Raw genomic sequence first — 15,691 nt, forward strand, 5'->3', positions numbered from 1 at the left:
AAATGAGCCAGAAAAGAACACACAATGAGCCAGAAAAGATGCTTTATCATTGGGAGATAAAGTGTTATGCAATTGAGGTTCTGGGGAATTTGGTTTGAAAGTGATTCCATTGTGTACTAATGATGGATAATGTTTTTCTTTCAAGCTTTTCCAAGATGTTTATCCTATCGTAACCCTATTCAACTGTGGTGATCAATAAGTTATCAGCATTGGTTGTTAGAATCATCAGGTCTTTAAGCAAAGAGTGTTTACCAGATTGAAAGTATAGTTGTCCACAAAATGTTATTAACAAACACTACTGTTGACCCACTGACTCCATCCAAGACTGCAAGAAATTGCAGAGCCCAGCCCAGACGCAAACCAACCTCCTCCCTTCCATTGACTCCATCTACACTTCACGCTGCCTCGGAAAGGCCAGCAGCATCATCAATCAATAGTCAATAGTCAATTTATTTGTCACATACACATAAATGTGCAGTGAAATGAAAAATTATCCGCAGTTCAACAATAAGACCAATACGAATAATCAATAAAAATGCAATAACACAAACAATCATAACCAAACACCAAACAAAAGAAACATCCATCACAGTGAGTCTCCTCCAGTCCCTCCTCACTGTGATGGAAGGCCAGAATGTATTTTTCTCTTCCCTGCCGTCTTCTCCCGCGGTCAGGCGGTTGAAGTTGCCACGTAGGGGCGGTCGGGGCTCCCAACATTGAAGCCCCCGCCGGGCGGAGAAAATCCCGCAGCCTATTCCAGGCCGTGCCGGACGGTGAAAGGTCCGCGGCGGGCCGACCCAAGCCCCGCGATTCGGGGCGGGCGAAGACGCTGCCGCTGCCGGAGCTCCCGATGTCGGCCCCCACCCAGTGGCCTGCGGGTTTCCGACGTCCACGCGGCCCGCGCCGGAGCCTCCGGAGACGAGTCGCAGCCGCTCCCGCAGCATCCGAAGGCAGCCAGCGCCGCAGGTGGTGAGTCCGGGCCGCGGGCTCTGCGAACCAGGTGGTCCCAGCCGGAACCCACCAGCTCCAGGTGCATGGCCGATGGTAGGCCGCAGCGGGAACGGAGACACTACACAGAAAACAAAGGTCGGGTCTCCGTTCTCACCCCCCCCCCCCTCCACATAACTCACAACTGCAACCACTACATCATATTTAAACTACAATTAAGACAAAAACAACAAAAAAACACAAAAGACAACGGACTGCAGGCAAGCCGCAGCTGCGAGGGCAGTCTCATCCTTGCCAATGTCTCTTCTCCCATCAGGCAAGAGGTACAGAAGTGTGAAAACCCACCTCCAGATTCAGGAATAGTTTCTTCCCAGCTTTAATCAGGAAATTGAACCATCCTATCACCAACTCGAGAGCGGTCCTAACTCCCATCTACCTCATTGGACACCTTCGAACTTTGTTTCATCGGACTTTATCTTGCACTAAACATTATCCCCTTTATCCTGTATCTGTCCTCGGTGGATGACTTGATTGTGATCATGTACAGTCTTATTCACTGACTGGATAGCTCGTAACAAAGAGCCTTTCATTGTAACCTTGTGAATTTAGTAATAAACTAAACTAAACTCTGTTTCTCTTTGTAGATCTCCGAGCTTTCCTCTCATACAGGACTCTGTACTAAAGAGTAAGCTTGGGGTACCGGATCTTCGAGTCAATCGCATTATTAACCGTTCCATCTCTTGCACTATGAAAACCCCCAAGCCTGACCTCTTTGGATACCCCTCTGCAAATCAGGTAAGCCCCAGCCAGTGTAACTGAGCTGCAATGTAGTCCCCTTAGCTCAGTCTGCCTGTAGTCTGCCTCAGTCTATGGGCGCTGTCTGTACGGAGTTTGTGCGTTCTCCCCGAGACCTGCGTGGGTTTTCTCCGAGATCTTTGGTTTCCTCCCACACTCCAAAGACGTACAGGTATGTAGGTTAATTGACTGGGTAAATGTTTTAAAAAATTGTCCCTAGTGTGTGTAGGATAGTGTTAATGTGTGGGGATTGCTGGGCGGCGCGGACCCGGTGGGCCGAAGGGCCTGTTTCCGCACTGTATCTCTAAATCTAAAAAATCTAAAAAGTCTTAACCAACCTGATCTCCCGGTGGCTCGGCACTTCAACTCCCCCTCCCACTCCCAGTCTGACCTTTCTGTCATGGGCCTCCTCCATTGTCATAGTGAGGCCCACCGCAAATTGGAGGAACAGCATCTGATATTTCGCTTGGGCAGCTTACAACCCAGCGGTGTGAACATTGACTTCTCCAACTTCAGATAGCTCCTCGGTCCCTCTCTTTCCCCTCCCCCTTCCCAGTTCTCCCACTGTCTTCCTGTCTCCAACTACATCCTTTCATTGTCCCGCCCCCTCCCCTGACATCAGTCTGAAGAAGGGTCTCGACCCGAAACGTCACCCATTCCGTCTCTCCTGAGATGCTGCCTGACCCGCTGAGTTACTCCAGCATCTTGTGATACCTTCGATTTGTACCAGCATCTGCAGTTATTATCCTGCAGTGGAGTAAAACTCTGTTAATCCACCAGGAGAATGTTTGGAAATACTGATTCAGTGGTTCAATGGTGCTTTATTTGGTCGCATGTGCACCTTGACATGCGACCAAGGCCATGTGTTGGCACCATTTCCAAAAGTCCAAAATCTGGTCAGCCCGCGCGCGTGGTCTAATGGAACGGCTCCCGATCCGGGGAAGCCCAGGCTCCTGCAGGGTCTTCCTCCGTCGCCTTCGATCAAATCGGCCCGTGAACCGATGTTCCTCCCCTCTCCTCGCCCGGCCACCAGGAGCACTTCCCATGCAGGAAGACGTCCCAGGTTTTTTCCAGTATCCCAGCACCTTGTGCGTCCTTTGCTTTGACCCCGGTATCTGCAGCCCCTGGTGCTTTTGAAAGCCCTCCGTTCGTGGCGCTGCGTGCGGTTGGCGGGGCCGCGAGCTGTCAGTAGGCGGAGAGGGGTGACGAGAGGGGTGACGGAGACCATGGGATAGCATTCCGAGTATTTGGATATTTTCAATTTATTCACAAAATGCTGGAGTAACTCAGCAGGTCAGGCAGCATCTCGGGAGAGAAGGAATGGGTGACGTTTCGGGCCGAGACCCTTCTTCAGACTCGACCCGAAACGTCACCCATTCCTTCTCTCCCGAGATGCTGCCTGACCCGCTGACTTACTCCAGCATTTTGTGAATAAATCGATTTGTACCAGCATCTGCAGTTATTTTCTTATACTATTTAGATATTTTGTTCGGTAGGGTTCAACTTGTGGAATTCATCCCCCCAGGAGGCTGTGGAGGCCAAGTCGATGGATGGTTTTAAGGTGCAGATTGATAGAAACATAGAAAATAGGTGCAGGAGTAGGCCATTCAGCCCTTCGAGCCTGCACCGCCATTCAATATGATCATGGCTGATCATCCAAAATCAGTACTCCGTTCCTGCCTTATCCCCATACCCCTTGATTCCGTTAGCCCTAAGAGCTAGTTAGGGCCTATATCTCCAAACTAAACTATGTGCCTGGTAATACATGAGATTGTCTGTGGTGTTTATGTGTCATTGTGATTGATTCACTATGACTAGTATTCATTTATCATTCAATAATTCTGTTTCTTCCGCAATTTATTCACAGGCCGGGAGTCATTGTAAGAACATTCCAACGTTAGAATATGGCTTTCTCGTACAGGTAAGTTCAAGCAAATAGTTTTTTAATTAAACTCATTATAGACACAAAATGCTGGAGTAACTCAGCGGGACAGGCAGCATCTCTGGAGAGAAGGAATGGGTGACGTTTTGGGTCGAGACCCTTCTTCAGGGGCCACAGTTTAAGAATAAGGGGTAGGTCATTTAAATCGGAGATGAGGAAAACCTTTTTCAGTCAGAGAGTTGTGAATCTGTGGAATTCTCTGCCTCAGAAGGCAGTGGAGGCCAATTCACTGAATGCATTCAAGAGAGAGCTAGATAGAGCTCTTAAGGATAGCGGAGTCAGGGGGTATGGGGAGAAGGCAGGAACGGGGGTACTGATTGAGAATGATCAGCCATGATCACATTGAATGGCGGTGCTGGCTCGAAGGGCCGAATGGCCTCCTCCTGCACCTATTGTCTATTCAGATTGAGAGTGACGAGAGAGGGAGACACAGAGAAGACTAACACGTGCAGGACCTACACAGTGAATGGTAGGCCTCTGGGGAGTGTTGTAGTCAGAATATTGAGTGGAGAGGTTGGGAGGTCATGTTGCAATTATAAAAGATGTTGGTGAGGCCACATTTAGAGCATGGTGTTCAGTTCTGGGCATCATGTTATAGGAAAAATGTTGTCAAACTGGAAAGGGTGCATAGAAATTTTACAAGGATGTTGCCAGAACACGAGGGCCTGAGCTACAGAGAGAGGTTGAGCAGGCTGGGACTTTAGGAGCGCAGGAGGATGAGGGGTGACATCATAGAGGTGGACAAAATCAGGAGAGGAATAGATGGGGCAGACTCACGATGGCCCTTGCCCTGAGTAGGGGAGTCGAGAACCAGAGGACATAGGTTTAAAGTTTAAATATGCGTGCGTGGAAAGATGAGGGGTGATCTCTCTATGACTCTATAGTCAGGCAGCCTAACCCACTGAGTTACTCCAGCACTTTGTGTCTATCCAAATGAATAGTGTTCCCTTCCTTCCCCCCCCCCCCATCTATTACGACAATTTAGAAGGGCTAAATATCCAAGGACGTACACGCCACTGGAGATAAATGGGTCTACTGTGGATAGGGTGAGCAGTTTTAAATACTTGGGAGTCCACATCACAGAGGATCTGACATGGGCAACGCACATTGCCGCACTGGTGGGTAAGGCAAAGCAGCGCCTTTACCACCTTAGACAGCTGAGGAAATTCAGAGGGTCTCTGAGGATCCTTCATTGCTTCTACTCTGGGGCTGTAGAGAGCATCCTGTCCGGCAACATTACAGTCTGGTTTGGGAACAGCTCTGCCCAGGACAGGATGGCCCTGCAGAGAGTAGTGCGTTCGGCAGAACGCACCATGGGAACTACACTCGTCCCCCTGCAGGACCTATACATCAGGAGGTGCAGATCCAGAGCAAGCAAGATCATGAGGGACCCCTACCACCCCAGTAACGGACTGTTCCAGATGCTACGGTCAGGCAAACGCCTCCGCTGTCACGCTGTAAAAACGGAGAGATTGAGACGGAGTTTCTTCCCACAGGCCATCAGGACTGTCAACTTTTATAACTCCAGAGACTAAATTTTGTCTACACTATAGTAACTTTATTAACTTTATTTATATGCTGTAACTGTAATTCTTTTTTGTGCACAACCCGCAGGCATTGCCACTTTCATTTCACTGCACATCGTGTATGTGTACGTGACAAATAAACTTGACTTGACTTGACTTGAATTTAATGCATGTTGACAATGTTGACGAGTGTCTTGAAGAATTCACTTGATTACATGGAGATTCATTTATATCTTCACGTTCGTGTTCAGACCATGAAGTATGCAGAGCAAAGGATTCCCACGTTGAATGAATACTGCGTTGTGTGTGATGAACAGCATGTCTTCCAGAATGGTTCAATGCTAAAGGTGAGTGTTATTGAATTGGTCTTTGCGGTAAGGCAGACATAGAGTAGAGATTGAGTCTGAGGCAAGGTCTCGACCTGAAACATAGAAACATAGAAAATAGGTGCAGGAGTAGGCCATTCAGCCCTTCGAGCCTGCACCGCCATTCAATATGATCATGGCTGATCATCCAGCTCAGTATCCCGTACCTGCCTTCTCTCCATACCCCCTGATCCCTTTAGCCACAAGGACCACATCTAACTCCCTCTTAAATATAGCCAATGAACTGGCCTCAACTACCTTCTGTGGCAGAGAATTCCACAGACTCACCACTCTCTGTGTGAAGAAATGTTTTTTCATCTCGGTCCTAAAAGACTTCCCCCTTATCCTTAAGCTGTGACCCCTGGTTCTGGACTTCCCCAACATCGGGAACAATCTTCCCGCATCTAGCCTCTCCAACCCCTTAAGAATTTTATATGTTTCTATAAGATCCCCCCTCAGTCTTCTAAATTCCAGCGAGTACAAGCCTAGTCTATCCAGTCTTTCTTCATATGAAAGTCCTGCCATCCCAGAGATCAATCTGGTGAACCTTCTCTGTACTCCCTCTATGGCAAGAACGTCTTTCCTATTGAGTCTGAGGCAGGGTCTCGACCTGAAATGTCACCTTTTCCTTTTCTCCCGAGATGCTGCCTGACCCACTGAGTTACTCCAGCATTTTGTGTCTATGTTGAGTGGAGATTAACCTGTTTTGATAATCTTGACTCAAGCCAGGATCGTGGAGTTATGGAATAGTGGCAAACTTTAGAATTGAATTGAATAAATGTTGTTCGTCAAGTATAAGAAAATAACTGCAGATGCTGGTACAAATCGAAGGTGTTTATTCACAAAATGCTGGAGTAACTCAGCGGGACAGGCAGCATCTCAGGAGAGAAGGAATGGGCGAAGTTTCGGGTCGAGACCCTTCTTCAGTCAAGTATGTATACATACAAGAAATTTGCCTTGGTGCTTTGGTCGCAAGGGTAAAAACACGAGATACAGTAGACAATTAAAAATAAAACAATTATAATTTAAACATTTGAAAATAAAATACCAGAATAAAAAGAGGCTACATACTTTTGGCTCGTCTGAAGAAGGGTCTGGACCCGAAACGTCACCCATTCCTTCTCTCCTGAGATGCTGCCTGACCTGCTGAGTTACTCCAGCATTTTGTGAAATATTTACCTTCGATTTGTACCAGCATCTGCAGTTATTTTCTTACATATTTTTGGCTGTTGAGTAGACCAACTGCTCGTGGGGAAAAAGCTGCCTTTATGTCTGGCTGTGGCGGCTATCCCAAAGTTTGTCAACATGGTCAGAACTTCTGCCCACTGGGACGTTTGCACAATGTCCCTTCACACACGTGCGGGAATCCGAAGGAACCCGTAGCCCATAAACGTTTCCACATTAGCCCAGGAATCTGATCTGTGATATGTTCACATCCTTAGAACAAGGGGCCACAGTTTAAGAATAAGGGGTAGGCCATTTAGAACTGAGATGAGGAAAAACCTTTTCAGTCAGAGAGTTGTGAATCTGTGGAATTCTCTGCCTCAGAAGGCAGTGGAGGCCAATTCTCTGAATGTATTCAAGAGAGAGCTGGATAGAGCTCTTAAGGATAGCGGAGTCAGGGGGTATGGGGAGAAGGCAGGAACGGGGTACTGATTGAGAATGATCAGCCATGATTACATTGAATGGCGGTGCTGGCTCGAAGTGCCGAATGGCCTCCTCCTGCACCTATTGTCTATTGTCTATTGTCTCAGACTTGTATTTGCTTCCTCTGATTAAAGAGAAGCAGAGGATTTTCATTGAAAGTTTATAAACACGAATCAGTTGATACAATAGATCATTTTTAAGCAAAAGTAAAATGATGAGGGGGAAGATAATCTCACATGTTGGTAAATGCACGTGTACAACACGCACGTGTGCTCACACATGCGAACGCAAGGAAACACACACACACAAGGAAACACACACAGGCAAGGAAACACGCACACGCAAGGAAACACGCACACGCAAGGACACACACACACAAGGAAACACACACACAAGGAGACACACACACACACAGGGAGACACACACATGCAAGGAAACACACACACACGCAACGAAACACACACACGCAAGGAGACACACACACGCAAGGAAACACACACACACACAAGGAAACACACACACACGGAGATACACACACACACAGGGAGACACACACACACACGCAAGGAAACACACACATGCAAGGAAACACACACACGCAAGGAGACACACACACGCAAGGAAACACACACACGCAAGGAAACACACACACGCAAGGAGACACACACACGCAAGGAAACACACACACGCAAGGAGACACACACACGCAAGGAGCCACACACACGCAAGGAAACACACACACGCAAGGAAACACACACAGGCAAGGAGACACACACACGCAAGGAAACACACACGCAAGGAGACACACACACACAAGGAGACACACACGCAAGGAAACACACACACACAAGGAAACACACACACACGGAGATACACACACACACAGGGAGACACACACACACACGCAAGGAAACACACACACATGCAAGGAAACACACACACGCAAGGAGACACACACACGCAAGGAAACACACACACGCAAGGAAACACACACACGCAAGGAGACACACACACGAAAGGAAACACACACACGCAAGGAGACACACACACGCAAGGAGCCACACACACGCAAGGAAACACACACACGCAAGGAAACACACACAGGCAAGGAGACACACACACGCAAGGAAACACACACACGCAAGGAGACACACACACACAAGGAGACACACACACGCAAGGAAACACACACACAAGGAAGCACACATGCAAGGAGATACACACATGCAAGGAGACACACACACGCAAGGAGATACACGCACTGAGACACACACACACAAGGAAACACACACACGCAAGGAAACACACACGCAAGGAAACACACACACGCAAGGAGACACACACATGCAAGGAAACACACACACGCAAGGAGACACACACACACAAGGAGACACACACACACGCAAAGAGACACACACACGCAAGGAGACACACACACGCAAGGAAACACACACACACAAGGAAACAGACACATGAAAGGAGATACACACACGCAAGGAAGCACACACACGCAAAGAAACACACACGCAAGGAAACAGACACACGCAAGGAAACACACACATTTCACATGACCATGCACTCTACACATGCCATCAACCTCACACTCACACGCAGACATCAATACACACACACGCACCTCCACACACAACCTCAGCTTAGTGCACACACACTCTTGGTTTCCAGGTATGGATTGACATTCCCAAAGGTATATTAACACATTCTGCATCCATTACGTGTCAACCGGGGGTGCTTAGAGCACTTGGTTTTATTCGCTCCGTTTTGTCACATCTGCAATTTCTCATTAATGGTCATACTGGTCCCTTACCTGCTTCCTAACCTCCTGACAATTACATTTTCATGTACACCTTTAAAATCTGGGCCAAACCATCTCAAGTAAATTTGTCATGTTGACATTTAAAAATACACTGTTACTTTTCCAATAGTCTCATCTGTTCTGAGGCTGTTAGCTCCCCACTGCTGTCCGGATTCTCTGATCAGTGGGGAAACTACTAGCTTGTTGCCCACATGACCTTCGCCAAGCTATATGTCTTGTCTAAACAGGCAGCATCTCTGAAGTCAAGACCCTTCTTCAGACCCGAAACGTCACCCATTCCTTTTCTCCAGAGATGCTGCCTGTCCCGCTGAGTTACTCCAGCGTTTTGTGTCTAACCGATTTAAACCAGCATCCGCAGTTCTTTCCTGCACTACATGTTTCGTCCTCTTTGATGTCTCCTTTTCACACCTTACATTCTGTATCTGTGTTTCCCTCTCAGTCTGAAGAAGGGTCTCGACCCGAAACATCACCCATTCCTCCTCTACAGAGATGCTGCCTGACCCGCTGAGTTACTCCAGCATTTTGTGTCTATCTACATGTCTCAAATGTTTCAGTCAGAGAGTTGTGAATCTGTGGTTCAGTCAGAGAGTTGTGAATCTGTGGAATTCTCTGCCTCAGAAGGCAGTGGAGACCAATTATCTGAATGCATTCAAGAGAGAGCTGGATAGAGCTCTTAAGGATAGCGGAGTCAGGGGGTATGGGGAGAAGGCAGGAACAGGGTACTGATTGAGAATGATCAGCCATGATCACATTGAATGGCGGTGCTGGCTCGAAGAGCCGAATGGCCTCCTCCTGCACCTATTGTCTATTGTCAAATGTTTCTTGCCTGACTCAATCACCTCCTAACCTGGCATCTGGACTTACTGAGTAGTTTGGTTTAGTTTGTTATTGTTACGTGTACCGAGGTACAGTGAAAAGCTTTTTGTTTGCATGCAACTAATCAGCGAAAAGACCACAGGTGGCTGTTCTCCACGGCACTCTGCGGCACTCTTTCCTGATGAGTACAGCGGATTGGTCTCTAGTTGTAGGCCTGACCATTTTCTTTCTTCCCTCCGCTACCACCCAGCCTGCTGTGTGCACACGGGAGCTCTGTGTTTTCTCATTCTACACGCTCGGAGTGATGTCTGGCGCGGCGGAGGAGGTGGCCACAGGAGCAGAGGTGGGTAAACCGGGTTGGAGCGGACCCAGAGACGGGATGCGTGGTGAAGTTCCACACCTAAGCCGTCGAGACCAGGGTCCCAGGGAACGGTCGGCCAAAAACATTTGCTGTCTGTCTCCGAATGATACTCAGAGACTAGTTACTTCCATCCACCATCTAAGGAGTCTCTCACGTTCACACACTGCCCTTCTATCCAAGTGACCAGAGGACAACACCGTCCCACCAACACCGAGGCTTAATCTCAGGAAGGGACTTGGCCTCTTCAGGCCAAGGCAATGAAAATCTGTCAAGAAATTAAACGTTTGCAGACGTAGAGCACATTTCTTGAGAAAATTACAGCTTTTCCATTCCTTTACAGCAGGCAGTGAAGAAAGCCAATGGAATGTTGGCATTCATAACGAGAGGAGTTGAGTATAGGAGCAAAGAGGTCCTTCTGCAGTTGTACAGGGCCCTAGTGAGACCGCCCCTGGAGTACCGTGTGCAGTTTTGGTCTCCAAATTTGAGGAAGGATATTCTTGCTATTGAGGGCGTGCAGCGTAGGTTTACTAGGTTAATTCCCGGAATGGCAGGACTGTCATATGTTGAAAGACTAGAGCGACTAGGTTTGAATACACTGGAATTTAGAAGGATGAGAGGGGATCTTATCGAAACGTATAAGATTATTAAGGGGTTGGACATGTTAGAGGCAGGAAACATGTTCCCAATGTTGGGGGAGTCCAGAACCAGGGGCCACAGTTTAAGAATAAGGGGTAGGCCATTTAGAACAGAGATGAGGAAAAACGTTTTCAGTCAGAGAGTTGTGAATCTGTGGAATTCTCTGCCTCAGAGGGCAGTGGAGGCCAATTCTCTGAATACATTCAAGAGAGAGCTAGATAGAGCTCTTAAGGATAGCGGAGTCAGGGGGTATGGGGAGAAGGCAGGAACGGGGTACTGATTGAGAATGATCAGCCATGATCACATTGAATGGCGGTGCTGGCTCGAAGGGCCGAATGGCCTCCTCCTGCACATATTGTCCATTCCTTTAATCAACTGGCAAATTAATTAAGGATTTGAGTTTAGTTTATTGTACAGTGAAAACCTTTTGTTGCGTGCCAGCCAGTCAACGGAAAGACGATACATGATTACAATCAAGCCATTCACAGTGACCAGATACATGATAAAGGGAATAACGTGAATTTAACGTTTAGTGCAAGATAAAGTTCGATCAAAGATAGTCCGAAGGTCTCCAAGAAGATAGATAATAGCTCAGGACTGCTCTCTAGTTGTTGTTACTATGGTTCAGTTGCTTGATAACAGCTAGGGAAAAAAACTTTCCCTGAATCTAGAAGCCAATACAAAAAAATTGAACCAGGGGTAGCCTACTTTCACTGTGCTTCAAGGAAGCTGAGGTGGAGGTTACGTTATGAAGCTCGATTTATAAAGTAATTTGCTTCTGATCACTTCAATGAATTGGCATGAAATGGATGACTAACAATCTGCTTATTCCAGTCACGTCTATATCAGTCTGTGTGTCTGGATTATTATTGAGTGTTTTGGATCTCCACCTAAAGTGAGAAGTTTTGACATGGCATCTAACTCAAACTGACCATCTCTTGAAACATTAGTCCCATTCTTTTTAATTTTCTCTGCTTTCCCAAAGATATTGCAAGATATTTTTGTTGTCTTATAACCTCTGTCCATGCCCATTGCAATAAGAATTAATGTTAATAAAATAAATACATTCTGGATGGAAAGACTGGTATTGAAGGCAGGACCAATACTGTCCATTTGTGGTGATTCCTGAACAGTTGACTGCTCAACGAGTAGTATAATTCTAAAACATTGCGAAGGCATGATTTTGTTAACTCCAGTTTTGTTCTCTCCACCGTTGTCCTTGAAAGCTCCCATTCATTAACAATGCACCCAAAATTCCTACTACCAGACCTAGATCCATTTATTCCAAGTGTTTCCCGGCCCTTCCAAGTTCCCACGGCTCAAGCCGACCTATTTGTCGTCTTTGGACTTTGGAGATGCAGCGTGGAAACAGGCCCTTCGGCCCACTGCACTAGCACCATCCTACACACTAGGGACACTTTACACATTACAGAAGCCAATTAACCTACAAACCTGTATGTCTTTGGAGTGTGGGAAGAAACCGGAGCACCCGGAGAAAACCCACGCGTTCACAGGGAGAATGTACAAACTCCGCCCGTAGTCAGGATCGAACCCAAGTCTCTGGCGCTGTAAGGCAGCACCTCTGCCGCTGTTCCACGATGCAGCCCTTGTTCCGACTTACAAATCTTTTCAAGGTTTCACAACACCCAATCTCTGATCCTCTTTTTTCGTGGATCCGAGTTGAGTTTTTTTAAAGTCTGGCCATTTGTCTATTCCTTCCCCTCTCCACTTCAAATGGACTTCTTGCTTCCTGCAGCCTAAGCATACTTCCTAAGTCACATCACTGGTGAGCAAAGATACTAGAGGAGCAAGATGAACCACTCTGTCGAAATCGCCTATACTGAAGTGTAGTCCGCAAAGGAGCATAACGTCCACCATTTTAGTAAGCAAACCCCGCCGCTCGCTCTGCCTCTCGCAGTGTGATCAGTGTTTTTGGGGAACAGTATGTGTGATGATACCGTGAAAAAGCAGAATATATCTCATCTATCAACTCACAGATTTTTGTTATTTTTCTTTTTAAATGTTTCTGCAAGTTTCTGCCTACTAAAATGGCGCCTTGACCTACTACGGTTTTTAGGGTCGAGTGGTCTATCTTGCTCTGCTCTATTATCTTTGCTGGTGACACACGTTCCTTGCAGCTTCATAACTTCTGCTGCCTCAAACGCAAGAAGAAGAAGAAGACACACATTCCTTCACGTAATGAAGGGGTTGAGGATGGAAGCATTTGAGGCCATGAATATTGGCATCCAAGTTTGATGTCACGATAGGGAATGCTCCTCAAAGAACTATCTCAAGGACGTTTGTTTCCAGGTGGTGGACCTGCTGGTGGCCATGTGTCGAGCCGCGCTGGAGTCACCGAGAAAAAGCATCATCTTTGAGCCTTACCCTTCTGTCGTGGACCCAGGTGATCCCAAGACCCTTGCATTCAATCCCAAGGTAAGACATTTAAAGAAAATAGAATATACAACAAGACAACAGTTCAGACACAAAATGCTGGAGTAACTCAGCGGGACAGGCAGCACCTCTGGAGAGAAGGAATGGGCGACGTTTCAGACTGAAGAAGGGGACTTGACCCAAAACGTCACCCATTCCTTCTCTCCAGAGGTGCTGCCTGTCCCGCTGAGTTACTCCAGCATTTTGTGTCTCTCTTCGATTTGAACCAACATCTGCAATAGACAATAGACAATAGGTGCAGGAGTAGGCCATTCGGCGCTTTGAGCCAGCACCACCATTCAATGTGATCATGGCTGATCATTCTCAATCAGTACCCTGTTCCTGCCTTCTCCCCATACCCCCTGACTCCGCTATCCTTAAGAGCTCTATCCAGCTCTCTCTTGAATGCATTCAGAGAATTGTCCTCCACTGCCTTCTGAGGCAGAGAATTCCACAGATTCACAACTCTCTGACTGAAAAAGTTTTTCCTCATCTCAGTTCTAAATGGCCTACCCCTTATTCTTAAACTGTGGCCCCTTGTTCTGGACTCCCCCAACATTGGGTACATGTTTCCTGCCTCTAACGTGTCTAACCCCTTAATAATCTTATACGTTTCGATAAGATCTCCTCTCATCCTTCTGCAGTTCTTTCCTAAACAACAGTGCAGTGCGATAGGGTTGCCAACTTCCTCACTCCCAAATACGGGACAAGGTAACGTCACCGCCTTGCGCCCCATGTGACCTCACCCAGCCAGCAGCCACGTGCTCCCGCTCCACCAATGGCGGCCGCCATTGATATTAATACACTAACACGAGGATTGAGGTGGACTATTACATTGAAGTCAGTCATTGTAGTCAGATAGCACGGAAACAGGCCCTTCAGCCCAACTCATCCATCTTGAAAAAGATGCCCTTGTAAGTCCGCCTTAAGTAAGTCGCTCAGTCCGCCTTAACCCTAGATGTCAACTTCTTTACATCAGCGAGACCAAACGCAGGATCGCCGATCGTTTCGCTCAACACCTTTGCTCAGTCCGCCTAAACCAACCTGATCTCCCAGTGGCTGAGCACTTCAACTCCCCCTCCCACTCCCAGTCTGACCTTTCTGTCATGGGCCTCCTCCAGTGCCATAGTGAGGCCCACCGGAAATTGGAGGAACAGCACCTCATATTTCGCTTGGGCAGTTTGCAGCCCAGCGGTATGAACATTGACTTCTCCAACTTTAGATAGTTCCTCTGTCTCTCCCTTTTCCCCCCTCCCCTTCCCAGTTCTCCCTCTATCTGCCTGTCTCCACCTATATCCTTTCTTTGTCCTGCCCCCCTGACATCTGTCTGAAGAAGGGTCTCGACCCGAAACGTCACCCATTCCCTCTCTCCTAGATGCTGCCTGACCTGCTGAGTTACTCCAGCATTTTGTGATACCTCCCCTTGTAAGATATATTTTTTAAAACAACATGGAAACAGGCCCTTCGACCCACTGAGTCCACGCCAACCATCGATCAACTGTTCACGCCAGTTCTCTGTCAGCACATTTTCTCATCCGCTCCCTGCACATTGTGTACAGTTTACAGAAGCCAATTAAGCTGCAAACCCCCGTGTCTTGGAGATATGGGAGGTATTCGGAACACCGCAGAATGCAGGCAGAACGTGCAAACTCCACACAGACAGCGCCCGAGGTCAGGATCAAACCCTTTGGCGCTCAGGCAGCAGCTCTACCTGCTGCACCACTGTGCCATCTCGACTCCACCAATTCATTGTTTGGTTCTCAGTTCCAATGATTTCAGGTGATGTCGTCCTGAATGAGTTAGAAACATAGAAATATGGAAAATGGGTGCAGGAGTAGGCCATTCGGCCCTTCATGGCTGATCACCCAAAATCAGTACCCCATTCCTGCTTTCTCCCCATTTCCCTTGGTTCCGTTAGCCCTAAGAGCTACAAGAGTTGTGCCGAAGGGCATGTTTCGGAATTCATGTTCGCAAGTCATAGAAACATAGAAAACAGGTGCAGGAGGAGGCCATTCGGCCCTTCAAGCCAGCACCGCCATTCATCGTGATTATGGCTGATCGTCCACAATCAGTAACCCATGCCTGCCTTCTCCCCATACCCCTTGATTCCACTAGCCCCTAGAGCTCTATCTAACTCTCTCTTAAATCCATCCAGTGATTTGGCCTCCATTGCCCTCTGCGGCAGAGAATTCCACAAATCCACAACTCTCTGGGTGCAAAAGTTCCTTCTCACAGTTTTAAATGGCCTCCCCTTTATTCTAAGACTGTGGCCCCTGGTTCTGGACTCCCCCAACATTTAAAACACTCATAGGAGCAAAATTAGGCCACTCGGCTCATTGCGTATACTCCGCCATTTAAACGTGGCTGATCTATCTTCCCTCTCAACC

General features: G+C 47.5%; 1 protein-coding gene across 5 annotated transcripts in view; it reads left to right on the forward strand.

The window, feature by feature from the left end:
* LOC144610999 (protein mono-ADP-ribosyltransferase PARP6) overlaps positions 1-15,691 on the forward strand; it is a 122,312-nt gene that overhangs the window by 79,059 nt on the left and 27,562 nt on the right. For all 5 annotated transcript variants that reach the window (XR_013549467.1, XM_078430087.1, XM_078430084.1 and 2 more), the window contains exons 11-15: positions 1,593-1,743; positions 3,611-3,664; positions 5,463-5,558; positions 10,125-10,217; positions 13,182-13,307. Coding sequence is in view for 4 of the 5 variants with exons in the window: in XM_078430087.1 (XP_078286213.1) it covers positions 1,593-1,743; positions 3,611-3,664; positions 5,463-5,558; positions 10,125-10,217; positions 13,182-13,307 (520 nt within the window). In the remaining variant the exon portion in view is untranslated. The remainder of the gene's footprint in view (positions 1-1,592; positions 1,744-3,610; positions 3,665-5,462; positions 5,559-10,124; positions 10,218-13,181; positions 13,308-15,691) is intronic.

Source organism: Rhinoraja longicauda, chromosome 38, assembly GCF_053455715.1.
Source record: "Rhinoraja longicauda isolate Sanriku21f chromosome 38, sRhiLon1.1, whole genome shotgun sequence".
Lineage (NCBI taxonomy): Eukaryota > Metazoa > Chordata > Chondrichthyes > Rajiformes > Arhynchobatidae > Rhinoraja > Rhinoraja longicauda.